The sequence below is a fragment of the Miscanthus floridulus genome, chromosome 1 (assembly GCF_019320115.1).
Source record: "Miscanthus floridulus cultivar M001 chromosome 1, ASM1932011v1, whole genome shotgun sequence".
In the NCBI taxonomy this organism is placed as follows: domain Eukaryota; kingdom Viridiplantae; phylum Streptophyta; class Magnoliopsida; order Poales; family Poaceae; genus Miscanthus; species Miscanthus floridulus.
In genome coordinates this window covers 161,849,322-161,866,755 of record NC_089580.1, presented here as the reverse complement: position 1 = coordinate 161,866,755, position 17,434 = coordinate 161,849,322, and the positions used below count along the sequence as shown (strand labels likewise).

The 17,434-nt window shown below is 45.7% G+C and overlaps 1 protein-coding gene across 1 annotated transcript; it reads left to right on the top strand.

Annotated features, from left to right (window-relative positions):
- Nucleotides 1–5,320: 5,320 nt before the first annotated feature.
- LOC136545908 (calmodulin-1) lies at nt 5,321–7,864 on the top strand. The gene is made up of 2 exons (XM_066537879.1): nt 5,321–5,540; nt 7,224–7,864. The coding sequence occupies exons 1-2, from the start codon at nt 5,465–5,467 to the stop codon at nt 7,595–7,597; spliced, it is 450 nt and encodes a 149-aa protein (XP_066393976.1). The 5' UTR covers nt 5,321–5,464; the 3' UTR covers nt 7,598–7,864.
- Nucleotides 7,865–17,434: the final 9,570 nt, after the last annotated feature.

Below are 17,434 nucleotides of genomic sequence, written 5' to 3'. Positions count from 1 at the left end.
ACACACTCGACACTCTGTAACGCGCATGCTTCTTCGCTGCCTGAGATCAACATCTCAAGCAACCCACGCCGCTCCACGCAGAGACCTGGGACTAGCTCCCTCTCTCGCCCTGCTTGTAACCCTCTACTACGAGCATTTCGGTGCAAGGAATACAAGATCGACCTCTCAGACTGGACGTAGGGCACCTATTGCCCAAACCAGTATAAACCTTGTGTCTCTTTGCATCACCATCCGGGATTAGGGGCACGTAGTACATTTTTACTAGTTGGTTGAGGGCCCGCCGGTCCAAAACACCAACAACGACTACCAATGAGATCATATGCAATTCGATAAAAGAATAATAGCGACCATTAATTACTAGATAAAAGTATAACATTGCATGATTATGGATTGCGGATTACCTGCTGCTTCTGGTGGCCTGACCACCTGACGGAAACCTACAAAAGGCAATTTGGACGGCGGGTCGGCAGCTGGCGCCCGGCGCCTGGCGGAGTCAATTTGGGGCAGCGGTGGCGACATGGCGTGGCGTCTCACATTCGGGCTCCCACTCCAACCGTACCGGCGTTGTGATGTTCGCCAACCGGCAAAGCAGTCAAGGAGAAGAGAAGACGAACAATTGAACAGACAAGAAACAAAGTCAGGAAGGGTCGATGCTTTGTAGGCGAGAAACGAAGGAAGGCCCGACGCTTCATATTCAGTTGATGAAGGGAGCATCAACAATTACATGCTCGTGTAAATGGGCGGTTTCTTGAACCTCAAATACACCTAGGCCTCGTTTAGATTGTGAAACAATTTCAACCCGATGAATAGTAGTATTTTCGTCTTATTTGACAAATATTGTCCAATCGTGGACCAACTAGGCTCAAAAGATTCATCTCGTGATTTTGAACTAAACTGTGCAATTAGTTATTTTTTTACCTATATTTAATACTCCATGTAAGCGGCTAAAAATTGATGTGATGGAGAGAGTGAAAAAACTTGGAATTTGGATGGCATCTAAACAAGGCACTATACACAGTATAGACACGTTTGGAATGAATGAGAGGAGCCTAGTTAACACCATACATTAACTAGCATGTACTAGAGACTAGCAGCACGTCAGGTCCCCCCCCCCCCCCCCCCCCCCCCCCCCCCCCACCCCCCCATCCCGAGCGAGAGATGGACAAGAACGATGAATGCGTGGAAGTTAGCGCGCACGCAGGGCAGGGGGGACTAGAAGCCCAGGAAACCAGATGATTGAAAATCCTCTGTGCCTGGATGTAGGGTACGTCCACCCCGGAGGCCCTGACAGGCCTTTCGCAATAACTTTGGGCGCTGTCCTCCGATTCAGGGACCGCGCCGCTGCTGCTAAGAACAGATGCTGGAAGCGCATGCGTGCGTACTCCTACGCTGTACGTTTTGCTATACATGTCTTATAATATGTACTTTTTAACTTATTTTTTTATGAGAACAGTATTTTTCTCTCACAACAACAATAAACTAGTCAGAACAGTGTTTCGACTTGTTTTTTCAGCGAAACGAAAAGGTCGGATGCTACACTAGTACGTACGTACGGAGTACACCCTAACCCTACGATGCTGTCGATGCAGAGGAGGAAATGAGGAATCGGCCAAACACTGTCTCGTCACCCAACCGAACACGGTTCACGTACGTACAGCAACTACTACCAGAGTACCATCCCAGTGCACGCGCTCTGTGTTCGAGTGCCCGTTCGGTTCGGTTGTGTACACGTCAATCGAATGATTGTTACTAGTTGCAGGCCAGCGGATCGACGCAATGCATGTCGTCAGTCGTCACAGAGAAAAGAAAGATCAAAAGATGGTCGCGGCAGGGAGCAAGTGCCTGCGCCATTTGATTGATGATGTAGGGCGTACGTGGCTCCACGTTCTATGGCGGAGCGTGAAGGGAATTCAGAGGGGGCTAATATTGTTAAACTTTTCTCTAATGTGCAAATATCTATTACTTACTAAGTATCATCCTTTAGCGTCCTTAAGAAATTTCAATCCTCAAGGGGGGGTCATGGCCCACTATGGCCTACATGTGGCTCCGCCGTCCACGTCAGCAAAACAACAAAAGGAAACGTTAGAGCGAGCTTCCTGACTATGCCAGGTGGGCTCGCTACTCACTGTCTCACATATGACTACGGGCCGGTTTTGATGCCGAGGACGTCATTAGTAATGATGACGTATAGTACAACTCTATCTGGCATACTTCTCTCTCTCTCTCTATCCAGAAAAAGAAACACGGGCGCGTTTGGTTCCAGCGCTGCCTCGCCTAGCTACGCTGGCACAGGAACCGAGAACGTCGCCCGCTCAGGCGAGCCGATCCGGCTCTCTCACTGAAGTGAGCCAAATCTCGCCAGCGCAATCCCCGAGGAGCTTGAGCGAGACAACCAAACGCGTTTCTATCCTCGCTGGGCAAGATGCTTTGAGGAACGGGAGGCCAGGATCCGGCTCAAACACGCCCTACGATTTACTTCCTCCGTCTAAAAAAACCGATTTTAGGACATATCAAATTAAAGTATCTTATGTTTGACAATTACATACAAAAATATAGAAATGTTTTTTTATATCAAATGGGTATCATTAGATTTATCATGAGATATCTTATGTTTGACAATTACATACAAAAATATAGAAATGTTTTTTATATCAAATGGGTATCATTAGATTTATCATAAGATATATTTTTAAAGTATATACTTATTTGTGTCACAAATATTAGTATTTTTAACTATATATTTAGTTAAATTTTGGACACTTTAATCGAGAATAGCCTATAGTTGCATTTTCTTCCGACAGAGGCGGTAGGAGCTAGCAGGTCTGACTTTCGGTTGCCACGATCCTTGAGTTGAATAAAAGAAGACGCGATACTGACGCTAAGAGCAAAGCAAAGGTTCATGATATCATAGACATGTACGATCTCTTTTGGCTTTTGCAGCTGCCAGAAAAGGCACGACCGATCTAGGTTATCTTCTATGGTCCTGGTCTTTAATCCTGGAGAGAAAATGTCTTATATATATACTAATTTACCATAATTTTATATACTAATTTACCATAATGTCAATACATATTTACGATAGTTGGGTTACTATAACACATGGGAATATTTACCATAACGTTATAGTAAACCACTTAGTAAGAAATTACTGTAAATCTTGTAAATTAACATAGTAATTATCGTAACTCAAAGTGGCTACAGAATAAGTTATTCTGCAGCCAGCTATAGGATAGTAGTTCTATATATATCAAAAGAAATCGTTAAGGAGTCACATGCAGTCCAGCCCGGTCCGGGGCTCCTCCCGAGCCCACTGGGAACGCAGAAGAAAGACGGACAGGAACAGGGCCCACGTTCACTTTCACAAAAGGGAAGAAAGCTTCATAGCCATTTTGACTGCCACAATGCCACAACCGGCCATTGACACTTTCATCGAGCGAGCCCACATGAGCCATGTTCGTTTGGGCTTGTTTGGCTGATAAATCATGGTTGAAAGTACCGTTAGCTGATTTTGTGTGAGAGAAAAATACTATTCATTGGTTGAAAAAATACAGCTTATAAGCTAAACAAGCCTAAGCGAATAGAGCGATTGATTGATATCCGGACTCTGGAGCCTGGGCATTTGAGTCAGGGTTTCACCTTGACTAGATCCCAAGCTTCCTTCCTGCTGTGTGTGCCCCGAGAAGGAAATCCAAATCATCGCAGGACTTTCGCAAAGCTTAAAGCAGCAAGGCAAGTAGGGTGGTGATGATGCCAACTGCCATGGATGCTGCTGGCCTCCCGTTCTTCAAAGCATCAAAGCGGAAGCTTGAAGCTATTTTTGTGCTATTGTTAGTGCTGTACCCCATCAAAGCATCAAAGTTGGAATGAAAGGAAGAGTCCAGTGAATTATGAATGGGCCTTTCCTTCCTCTACTCTACAGAGTACTCCTACACGCCTAGTTGGGCTCTAGTACGCGCTACAAGATGCGGCCGCAGCCCGCAGCAGGCCCACGACCTATCGGAACGGTACGCGTAGCTGACGTGGCATCGGCGGGGAACCGCCTCCGCGTCTGAACCGCGTCCGGGGTAGTATGGTAATATCCGCCGCTTGGAAAACTGGAGCATGCCGCCCCATGTATGGAAGAATGCACGGAAGTCGTGGGCACTTTTGTTTAACTGGGCCACATGGCTGCATGTTCCAAAATAAAAATCACGAACCTACCCTTGTCGAGTTGACGTTCCTTCTGGCTTCCGGGTATACAAGTACTCCGGTCTCCGTAAATATTTCAAGAAGTGATTTTATTGGAGATTGAATTTATATAGTGGTAAACATATAACTGAACAAAATTATTTATATTATATATGAAAAGTAAACATAGTTCAATATATTTTGAATATACTTTTATAGTTTATTCTTTGATGTAGATGCTAATGTTTTCTCTATAATGATAAAGTTATGATAATTTAACTTATGACAAACTAAAAAAAAGTTATGATAATTTAACTTATGACAAACTAAAAAAAATCTGTATAGTAATTTTCTAAAGAATGGAGTAGGGTTAAGGCTCATCCGTCCAAGAGATCAGGACAGGCCTAATGTCTTCCTGTTTGTTGTAAAAAAAAATGTCTTCCCGTTGAAACTAGTACCAACTTACTAAAAACATGCTGGCGAAGATCATCTAGATTTGAACTAAAGATGGCATTGCCAAGATCGACAAGATTTCACTTGTTACAATTCACAGCTATCAAGCAAGTCTCATATCCTCTCGCTTCCTTATAACAAAAAAAAAAAAAAATCCAACTAACGCGTCTTAACTAGGCTTCTTCTAAGTTCTAGATCAGGCTAAGACAGAAGATTAACAAAAACAGTTGAAATAATATGCTGCCATGTAGTACAATAAACATCACGATGGGAGTGAGGATCCATGGCATTGATAGATCCGGCCACAACATGCACGCACGCATAATAAATCACGACGCTAACACCTTGTGTGGCCGTCCCAAATGCTGGTAAACAAACAACCAGGCTGTGCGTGCCCCACCTCCCAAGTGCTGGACAAGCCAGATCATCGCATCGCCGGTCGTGCCTGGCGATCCAGCCCATGGCACGTCCCAATCAGTGACCGTTTTTCTGTGTCGGGGTGGCCTCTCGCACACTGGCATATCGTGTCAGTCCAGCCTGGGCCAAGCGGCAGCACAGCAGCATGATTACACAGAGAGGGAGAGGGGGCCAAGGCAAGGGCAGTTCGGGAAATTCGCGGCGCGGCGTTAACGGGGGAGGGGAGGGCGTGGACGGCGGAACGGAGCGGTCGGGGCGTATAAATCCCGGTAAAATTCCCCCGACGCGAGGCCTCAAATCGCTCCCTGCCTCCGGTCACCGGTCGCCTCCCCTCCCTGCCTAATCCCTCCTCCGGCCACCCCGACCACCGTTCGCTCGCTCGCTCGCTTGCTCGCTCCCCGCGCGAAGAGACAAGCCCGCGGAGACCATGGCGGACCAGCTCACCGACGACCAGATCGCCGAGTTCAAGGAGGCCTTCAGCCTCTTCGACAAGGACGGCGACGGTAAGCTATTACGCCTCCCTTCGATGCCTCCAGCATCTCCTTCCTCCGTTCCTTAGCTGTAGTTATTACTGCCTTGATCTGTATCTATCATGTTGTAGGCTCTCTTAGTTGTAGCTGCCCGAATACCTCACTGTTCTTCACCTCACGTTAGAAACCCAGGGATCCCGGTTCCGCATACCTGTTCGTGGCCGTTGTGGGTGCGAGTCCAAAATTTAGGCTGCATAGAGCATCGGGCAGCGAGATTGTACCAAGCGGTGAAACTTTAGAGATGGTGTGATGCGGCGGCACGTCCCCGCTGCACGGCGGCTCGTGGGTGGGGAGATCTCGTGTGATTGAGTCTGCGAAAAAGCGCCGCTGCGATCTAGATCGACGTGGTTGCTCGTGGCCTCGTCTCCGATCCAGATGTGGTGAAGCAGTTAGGCTGAGATCAGGCCCCTTGCTGGTCCATGTGGACCGAGTCAGGATGGGGTCGTTTTATTTATAGGCAGTAGGTAGGCTTCAATCCAGATCGTTCGGTTATGTCGGGGTTGGTTTTGTCATGGCAGGCAGGAGGGGGCACATGAGACTTCTGTATGGTTTGAATTGACACTGCAGCACCTTTGACTGACATTATGTGTTCTTGTATCTATGAGCCGGAAATTGTTACAGGGCAGAATTAACCGTGGAAGAATTTTTTCGTCTGGTTGGGGCAAGTATTTTCAAGGATCTGATAGCAGCGGAGAAAAAAAATATTCAGATTTTGTATAGACCTGACAGTGGCACCGGGCCTGCTCAGATTTTGATTGATGTTCTGGGTTCATGATTATAACTCCATGGTTTGGGAACATGGGTGTAGCCAGCGGTAGTAAAGCGTGGTTGCCAGCTGCTGCTGGTCATCATGTTGCAGGGGAGTGCAGCTTGCAGGTCCTGGCTGCTTCTGTGGTGCTGCCCTGTGATGCCTGGCTGCCTTTGCACTGTCCAGGTTGCCTATGGCGCTGGCCCAAGTTAATGATTGACCTGGGGTGAAGCCAGAGTTCGTAGCTTTTCTTAACCAACATTGGTTGAGGTTTCACCCATATCCACACGCAATGCTCAGGGGAGGCTTTCCCAAGTGGTTTGACTTGGCGATGATTAATTGTTTATAATATTGCCATGTTCTTGATGTGATGATTGTGATCTTGTATTTTAGATTGTATGCATGGTGCTCAGTTTTTAGGTATGAAGTACGACTGCAGTGTTTCCATTTAGTAAGGATTGGTTTCTAATATCAAGACAATCTTGCTTAGCTTACTGGATGGCTAATGATAGGCATAGGACGGTACCACAACCCAAATTATCTCGGGAGTTAAAGTTGCCAAGTTTTAGTACTAAAATTTTGATACATCCCTAGTTATACTTTGGTGGTACCTCCCTAATAGCTTAAAGGCTGTTAGTCACAGACTCAGGATCATCTCTTACCTTTCTGACCATCAACCTTCTAAACCATTTGCTACATCTATGCACCTCAATTTTGAATTAGTGTTGTCCTTTTGTGAACCAGATGTTTATCACTTCTGGCATTCTTGCTTAATGTCTAGTTTACTTGTGCTATTGCTTTGAAAAACTGTGGTAACTTCTAAGGTGGTTAAACATTTGACTTCTCATTGCTATGTTAATGTTATATATAAATTAACATGAAATTGCTCTCTGCTGTGCACTGGACAGGTTGCATCACAACCAAGGAGCTCGGAACTGTCATGCGTTCACTGGGTCAGAACCCAACCGAGGCTGAGCTCCAGGACATGATCAACGAGGTCGATGCCGATGGCAATGGAACCATCGACTTCCCTGAGTTCCTCAACCTCATGGCCCGCAAGATGAAGGACACCGACTCCGAGGAGGAGCTCAAGGAGGCGTTCAGGGTGTTCGACAAGGACCAGAACGGCTTCATCTCTGCCGCGGAGCTCCGCCACGTGATGACCAACCTTGGCGAGAAGCTGACCGACGAGGAGGTCGATGAGATGATCCGTGAAGCCGACGTCGACGGTGATGGCCAGATCAACTACGAGGAATTCGTCAAGGTCATGATGGCCAAGTGAGTATAAGCCTGTGGTAATCGTATACTACCCCGCTGGAAGGAGGAAACCGTGCATTGCATATTAGTAAGGCAATGCAGCTCTTGTTTCCTTCGTCTTCCCATGAAGAAACCGTACTAGCTGTAGCTCTGAAACATTTGAGTCCCTCTGCTGCCACCCTTATCTCCGTTGTGTCGTTGAACCTCCTTGCCCCCGCCCTGTGTGAATCTGTACGGCTTTGTGCCCCCGCCCTGATTGCAGTTGAATCCAGTTTGTAGTTCTATTTGTTCATCGAATCTGCCCGACTCCTTTGGTACCATGAACAGGAAGTTGCTTTCCGTTTATCTTGTGGTCGTGCAGGCAGTTGGTTTCTGTTTATCCTGTGGTTGTGCTGTCAGAATGGTGCCTGCTCTGCAAAGAAATGGCATGTTGTTGAATGTTGAAGGACCATTCAGAGATACGGATGGATGGTCGCCTGTGTAGCGTCTGACGATCCCAGACATGTTTTCTGGATGGCTCATGCAACCTTCGTTAAGCTACAGAACTGCAATTGCCACTGCACTTGATGAGTCTGGCCGCACCAGCCTAGACCCCAGGTCCGTCATCATGGATTGGGCTCGCAGAGAGGGAGAGACGAGCAGCTGCGGACGCTGGGCAGATCACCTGAGATCCGTCCGCCCCCCCCCCAGTGCGAGTGCAATCGAGTGACTCGAGCCGTCTGCCGCGTGCTGGAACCCCATTCATCATGCAGTGGCGGCACGTCGCCTGGAGCCCTGGAGGCCGCAGCGGCCCGCCGGCCGGGAGGGTGAAATTTTTGTATTTTGATCCCTTTTGAAAATATTTTTTATAAAAAGACCTACGCCAAAACGTTTTCTGAAAATATACTATTTTTAGGCGTCCTAGAACATGACGCCGAGGTATGAGGGTCGGCGTCGACTGACACGACGCCGAGGTCTTGCCACGTCACGGACGACCCCGGTCGACGGCGACACGGTGGCGCGTGGGGTCCGACATGTCGGCGTCGTGTCAGCCAACGTCACGGGCCGAACCTCGGCGCGTCGGAACAACGCACCGAGCTATTGGCACCATCTGGCGCGCGGCCCAGGTGGCCCAACAACACATCGTGGCTCAGTAGCTCGGGCGGGGTCACTTAACACCGAGCCACAGACCTCGGCGCGGCCCGACTCAACGCCGAGGTCTGGTCCCTTGAGGCCACGCCGAGACCCCCCTTCTTCTTCCTCCCTCCATTCTAAAGACCGGCGCCTCTCTGTTCTTTGGCTCCCCCCGCGCCCCACGAAACCCTAACTCCCAAAAGCGACCCTAGGTGCCTCGATCTCATCTCCCGAAGCTTCCTCGAGGTAATGGTCCCTCCCATCCTCCAATCTATCCGCGTAGATGTGCTTGCATTGTCTCTAATCATGTAGAATCATGGGTGTATGGTGTTTTGGTATATGTGTGTTTGCATTTGCAAAATGTATGACTTAGGATGATTGAGTGCATTGTTGTTTAACTGTTTTATGTGTTGAACATGTTAGGTTAGTTTGGTTTCTAGTTATTTTTGTCATTAGGGTTCTTTGTTTATTGTATGTGTCATTAGGGTTAGTTATTTATTGGTCATTAGGGTTAGTATGTATTTTATTTATTTGTTGGTCATTACATTTCAATTTTTTATGACTAGAAATGATTATGTTGTTAGGGTTGAAAAAGATGAAATGATATATTTTAGTTTCTACTTATTGGATTGAAACTCGCATGATATATTGATACGTGACACTACTTGTTGTGTGATGACTGTAGATGGATAAATTAGTGAGGTTGCATCATGGAGGCCGTATTGTTAGGACAAGAGATGATAGTTTGGAATTTCTGGACATGTGTGATGAGTTGTTGATTTTTTCTGAAACACATCTTTGACCTAGTTAGTGGAGCGAGTGAAGGTTAAGTTAGGCTGGAATGAAGGAGACGTGCATGTTGAGTTTGAAGGTGTCATAGATGTTGGGTCATCGAAGGGTCCTCGGATCAAGCGGTTGCTCAAAATTACAAGCGAGACTGAATGGAATGATTACAAGGCAGTTGTATTGGCCTCAGAAGTGCGATCTTTGGATTTAGTAGTAACTAAGGAGTCCGACTTAGGAAATGATAACTTCGAAGCATGGCCATCTTCCCCCATTCACATAGGTTATGGTCCTTTGTCTGAAGAAGAAATACTTGTCACACAACTAGGCTACAGTGGAGATGAGGAAGAGAATCCGGTTGCCAATGGTGAGGGCAATCATGATAGTGATGAAGAGGATGATGATTATGTAATTGGTGATGCAGAAGAAGGTTTGGACGACGCTAGCGGAGACTTTTCTATTGAGGATGAGTTTAGCGACGAAGATGATCTTAGTGGTGAAGAAGACTTTGGTGATGCTAGGGCTATGAACCGTTTTGACATGGAGGATAGCTGGAGATGATGAATCCTTCGTAGAGGAGATAGCCAAAGACTCTGATGACGATCGCCCTGTTGGTCGTCTTAATTTTAGGGAAATAGAGATATTGTCTAGGGTCTTGCCTTGGAGAGATCCACTAGTTGGTGATTTCGAGGACCTTAGCCACGGTCATAGGGCAGTAGCTAATGGTGGGCCAAGTGATACAACAGTGCCTGATGTTAGCGGTTGCCTCATCATACAGAAGGCCATATTGTTTGCTACCATGGATGAGTTGAAATCATGGTTGCAAGAGTACTCCATTGTACACAACCGACCTTTTAGGGTCATCAATTCATTCAAGGAGAAGAGGTACACTGTTGCTTGTGAAGAACAACAGTGTGGTTGGAGAGTATGTGCTAGGAAGACGAAGGCAGGCAAATGGAAGATTACCTCAATGAAGCAACCACATGTTTGTACCACTGCTGAGGTAGAAGAGAACCATCTGCAGCTCAATTCTAGGTTCATTGCAAGGCAGTTATGCCCCGTGGTGAAGCATATGCCAACCATTACGGTGTCTGCGTTGGTTGAGATCATCTTCCAACGGTACAATTACTATGTCAAGTATAGGAAAGCATGGAGGGCAAAGCAGCGTGTACTGGAAATAATATTTAGAAATTGGGAAGAAGCTTATGAGCGCCTTCCTGTAATATTGAACGCAATGAGGGCTGTAAATCCTAGGATGCACTTCGAGTATTTACCTAAGGAGGGTGAAACAAGGAATGGTAGCCAGGTATTTGGAAGGGCGTTTTGGGCATTCGGGCAGAGCATTCAAGCATTCAAGCATTGCAGGCCCATCGTCTCAATTGACAGGACCTTTCTTACAGGGAATTTTAAAGGCACAATGCTTATTTGTATTGGGATAGATGCAGAAGACCAGCTTGTGCCATTGGCTTTTACGATTGTTCGGAAGGAGGACACGGATAGTTGGTGTTGGTTTCTCAGGCTAGTAAGACAAGTGGTAATTGGTATGGGACGTGATGTTTGTGTGATATCCGATAGGCATGCTGGCATTCTGAATGCCGTAGAACAAGAGATTCCTGGTTACGGTCAAATACATCACCGGTGGTGCACCAAACACCTTGCTCAGAATCTTATAAGGCGTGATCACACAAAGGACAACTTCAAATTATTTGAGAAGGTTTGCAGGCAGCAAGAGGTTCAATTATTCAAAGACAAGTTAGATGCCCCGAAGTTAGCCACAAATGTTGATGGCAGGCAATTCTTGAGCGAGTTGATGGCGTCGAAGGATAAGTGGTCACTTGCATATGACACCGGTGGTTGGAGATGGGGCTTCATGACTAGTAACATGGCAGAGATGTTCACTAGCCTTCTAAGAGGTTGTCGTGGTCTGCCTGTGACTGCTATTACCTCATTCACCTTCTACAAGTTGAATTCTTGGTTCGTTTCGAGTAAGAAGCATGCGAGGTCTCTATGGACAGCAGGCAAAGCTTAGCCACTTTTAGCATATCAGGAACTAGCTTTCTCAAAGAAAAAGTCTAAACGATAGAAGGGTTTATGTTTCGATCCGATCAACCATGGATATGAGATTCTAGAGGGTGGTGGAACTAACATTGGTGGTGAAGACCGGGGTGCTAAAAAACATAAAGTAGTGATCAATGAGAACAAGTGTACGTGTGGAAAACCAATCATATACCATAGGCCTTGCTCCCACATGATTACAGCCTGTCGCCTTAGACGTGTTGACGCTGAGGTCCCTCCCCGTATGGCCGCGGAGTTCTCTTTGAGGAACCTAATGAGCACCTGGAATCCTCAGTTCGAGCCATTTCTTGACGAGAGTCAATGGCCTACTTATGATGGCCCCAAGTATGTGGCTGATCTTGGTTTACTCTGGAAGAGTAGAGGACCTAGGCGGCGGAAGCGGTTCAAGATGGATATGGATCGAGCCACGAAAGGTAGATCAACCATGAGTAAGGTTGTGAGACATTTTGTAGAGGACACCCAAAAAAGTCGTTGCTCTGGTTGCCATAAGCCGGGCCACAATAAGAGAAAATGTCCTGAACTACTTAGACAACATGTATCCACCAAGCTAGCTACTTGAATTGCTTTGTGTAATAGTACATTGATTTACTTTTGTTTTTTTTTATTTTTATGTTACTTCGTACCACATACACATGCTTTAACTTATACTAATGCTTTGGCATTGCTTATGTTGCAGGATAGATCGGTTCCCCCTTCTTGATCCAAGGTTCGATGAGCACCACCGGGCTCGGAGGATCGAGAACGGAGAGGTATATTCAATAATTCGTATGAAACAGTGCATTGTTCATCTTTTGCTCTATAGTCCATGCTCTTTATAAAGTGACATGAACTAATACTTTTTCATGCTTGTCTTTTTTTATAGGTTTTGAATGTGCTGAGGCCAATGACACATGAGGCCTCTACGACCATGGTCTACGACGAGAGGTACACGCCCCTCCTGAAGCTGACGAACCTTGCAACCGTTGCTCGTGTTTGTATCTTATGGTATGCACTATGTTTGGACTATGTTTGATATCACTATGTTTCGATGTTGAATGTGTATGCCGGTGTGGTAACGACATGGACTATGTTTGATGAAGCATATCACTATGTTTCCAGCGTTGAACGTGTATTCTATGAAATTTTGTATTCTGTGAAATTCTGTCAACCTGTGCACTTGTGAACTGAAATGTCCATTTCTGTTTTTTGTGTACTCAAATCTCGGCGTCAAATCAAGGCACACCGATGGTAGGCACGTCGGCGTTTAGTCAATTAACGCCGACCCCTGGCGCATACTGGAATCGGCTGGTTCGAAGCGACGAGGTGCCCAAGCTCGGCGCGTCGTAAATTGACGCCGACCCTTTAGAAACGTCGTTTATTCATTTGACGCCGAGATAGGGCCGTGGGCTGAATCGACGACGTCCGCGGCCCAAACGTCGACGTGGCCCGACTCAACGCCAAGCTGAAGCCCAAACCTGGTGGGCCGGTCGAGCCAAACCCTAGGGTCGGCGTGGGCCGACTCAATGCCATTCTCTTTTACATCGGCGTGGGCTGACTCGACGCCATTCTCTTTTTTTTTCTTCTATTTCTTTTTCCTTTTCTTTTTTTATTATTCTTTTTTGGTACTCTTTTATTATTTCTTTTATTCTCATTTGTAATGTTCGATTTCAATCCCCTATTCTTAGAGAGAGTCAAATCTTTTTTTGAGTTTCGGAATCAACCATAGTATATGAAACTTAGAGATAGGTAAACTACAATTTATGAAATAGCGAATGCACTATGATTACGCTCACATGAAAACTAACAATGGCATGTCACAAACTAAACCTACCATGCCTTAGGGATTGAAAGAAACAAGTGATATAGATGTTACAAAGGTACTACGATTACACACTCACATGAAAACTAATAATGGCATGTTGCAAACTAGACCTAGCATGCCTTAGGGGATTGAGAAGAACAACTCATACAAGCATTCCACATTCGAATTGACTAACAAAGGTTGGTCCTAATAACGGTCCCACATATTGAACTGAGTTACGTCTTCCCCATAGTATCCCCAAATGACGGAGGCGGCGGCGGTGGCAGTGGCGGTGGAGAAGGAGGCCCGTGCTTCTTATGGTACAGGCACTAGCAGTACAGATTATTGTATAGTGCCTCCTCTGCATAATTGCTGTTGTCGTCGTCCGACTTGTCCCTGTTACCACTTCTAGGGCCATACTCTAGGTCAAAGATGCGTCCTTGTAGATATGTGATATATTGTTGATGGGGATAGATAGGAGGAGGGTCGACCCATCTAGTGAAGCCATAGTTATCTAGACAGCTTGAATCCTGAAAACCCATCTACCAATAAGTACTACTACAAACCAAATGCAAATCTAAAAAAGAAGAGAGTTCAATGGAAATACAAATCCTCGCGAGCATATGAAGAAACGACGGCCTCCACCGTCACAGTTGTTGTACATCTGCACAACACAATCCAAACTGTGGCGGTATTTTGGCCAATCTTCAATGCGTTTGTCGTATGATCTAAGAGGTCTCTCATGGGTGAAGTCACTCTTCCTCTCTAAAGGAAATTCCTCTATTGGTTATTCAAAAGAATCAGGACCCAGAGAACCCTCCCACACAATCGGAGGTCCCTTCCTCACCTCCTTTCCTCTCCCTCCGCCGAAACTCTTTCCACTCGAGGAACCTCCGCTCGACATTTGCTAAAACTAAACCAGAAAACAAGTTATGTGGATGTGGAGCAAGACATAGAGCACTATATATAGAGATGAAGGCAGGTTCACTATGAATGCTACTTGACAAAAAACTTGTGTGCATACTCATTTATTGAATCTGCAAAGGCTAGATGCTTTATCTGAAAAGCCTACAACCATGACTGGTCATTTCATCTGAAAGGCTACACCTGTGTTTTGTTATTTCATCTAAATGCAATACATCACTCTGATATTAATTCATTGCATATACGGATACAACAGTAAATGAATCTAGGCTTTTCAGCGAGTTTTCAAATAGGCTTTTAGTGACTGCAACAGTACTTGTAGCCCTTTCAATGACTGCAACAACACAAGTAGCATTTTCAGTGATACAAACAGTAGCACTACAGTCCTAGGATAGTTAACGAAGTACAGGGTATAAGACCATCTGAAATAAAAGCATAGTGCATTACAACATAATAAAAAAAAGTCCAGGGAATAAGTTCATCTGAAATAAAAGCAGAGTACATTACAATATAGTAAAAAAAGTCCAGGGCTACACGACATTGCTCATGAATAAACCAAATACCTACTGAGTGCAACGAGGCCACTTTCTCTTCCTCTGGGCATCGGGATTCTCCTCCATCGCTGCCTTCGCTCGGCGCACACGCTCAAGCTTCTTCTCCCTCTCCACCCTATACGCAGCAACATGCCTCCTTTCCTCCTCTTCCTTATGCTTCTTTTCTATAGCCTCCTGTCTGTGTCTCTGCTCAAACCTCTCCTTAACCTCCGCATCCCACTCCTTCAGGCCTTCTAGATGCTGCTTGTCCGACTCTTTGATCTTAGTGTCAATCCACTGCTCAAAGTCACACAGTGGTGGAACGGTCTGCAAGAAAAACAAATTGTTACAAAACAAATAAATAAGCAATATTTAATATCACAAGAAAATTAATTAACACACAATAAAAATTCCTCACAAACGATGCACGACGCTGTTGCTTTGTAGGTTCCCATGCATAATTGGGACACATCCAGTACCTCTGTCTATATGTTTTCTCATCTTCAGAGATGTCTACCTTGCAAGGATCACCACAAAAGCACACTGGTCGAGGAACACCTTCAGGGAGAGGCTTTAGGTCGTAGGGATTTGCCCTCTGGCGACCATAGCTACAATTGAAAGAATTTAGTCATATTAACAGAGAACCAAACCTAAACCTAGGGTTTTCTATTTGTTGCACAAATAATGAATAAACATTAGGATTACCTTGGAATACGAGCTTTACCACGCCTTGGCATCCTAACATTACGTAGAAAAAAAATCAATCCAAAGTACCTTACAACGAATGTAAAGCTACTAACACTAAATCACCATACCTCCTAAATAAGTTTTTTTATTACAAACCCTAAGCAAATTTGAATCCCAACAAACACAAAATTTAACTCAATGATTATAAACCAGAATATATACAACAACAACAACAACCATACATTTGAGTCATTCAATCATTTGAACCACCATACATTGCACGAATGACATGAACATGAACCAAACCTATAATGCAAAGTTCAAAAACAACCGAATCTAAATGGATGAAATGAAAGAGGAAAAACAGGAGTACCTTGGCAAAACGCCTTGGTCATAAAAAATTAAAATGTAATGACCAACAAATAAATAAAATATATACTAACCCTAATGATCAATAAATAACTAACCCTAATGACACCTACAATAAACAAAGAACCCTAATGACCAAAATAACTAGAAACCAAACTAACCTAACATGTTCAGCACATAAAACAGTTAAACAACAATGCACTCAATCATCATAAGCCATACATTTTGCAAATGCAAACACACATATACCAAAACACCATACACCCATGATTTCACATGATTAGAGACAATGTAAGCACATCTACGTGGATAGATTAGAGGAGCGGAGGGACCATTACCTCGAGGAAGCTTCGGGAGACAAGAGCCGGACACCTAGAGTCGCATTTGGGGTTAGAGTTTCGTGGGGGCCGTGGGGGATTTAGGAGACAGAGAGGCGCCGGTCTTTAGAATGGAGGGAGGAAGAAGAAGGGGGCCTCGGCGCGGCTTCAAGGGACCAGACCTCGGCGTTGAGTCGGTCCGCGCCGAGGTCTGTGGCTTGACGTTAAGTGACCCCGCGCCGAGCTACTGGGCCACGATGTGTTGTTGGGCCGCCTGGGCCGCGCGCCGGATGGTGCCAATAGCTCGGCGCGTTGTCCCGACGCGCCGAGGTTCGGCCCGTGGCGTTGGCTGACACGACGCCGACGTGTCGGACCCCACGTGCCACCGTGTCGCCGTTGACCGGGGTCGTCCGTGACGTGGCAAGACCTCGGCGTCGTGTCAGTCGACGCCGACCCTCATACCTCGGTGTCATGTTCTAAGACGCCTAAAAATGGTCTATTTTCAGAAAACGTTTTGGCGTAGGTCTTTTTGTAAAAAATGTATTCAAAAGGGACCAAAGTACAAAAATTTCACGCCGGGAGGTGGGACCTCGTGGATTGTGCACGTAACGGCGCCCGTCGCCGACTGGGATTTCTCTGCACATGGCTGCGGCATGCTTCAGTCTTTCAGCTCTGGCTTCAGATCGAGGTAGCTACTCTCGAAAATTCGCCATTCCATTGTTCAAACTACTGCAGATTTTCAGTATTGCCTTTGGTAACCGCCGCCATTTCTCCGCACAGTGGCGGAACTAAAATTTTGTAGTTGGATACTTGTATATTCCTAACTTTTTTCACGTGTCACCGACTAGCCGAGTGTAGTAGAGAAATAGTGCAGAGATTAGAGTGACTGACCAACATCAGAAGTCGACATTAGACTGTAGCCTTTTCTTCTTTTTAATGGATTCATCTATCTAGCTCATTGATTTGCTAGACTAATTAAGAAAGGTAAACAATTTGCTCTCATTTAAGTTATACATATACATCTGTGTCATATGTACTATATACCTACTCGACTGACAAAAAGTATTCCCGGCTAGGTCGGCCCCTGCTCCATCGTAAACAAGTTTTTAAGATCTTGACAAAGAACCATTCGTGTCATCTCTATTGTGCCATGATGCTAACTAATCATTTGAGCACTAATAAGCATCTGGTTCAGTAGACATCCCCAAAATTCGCTGCGTCACAGGACACCACGGAACCAGCCTGAATCCGCCCCTGCGAGCACTCAGCATCATGCACCT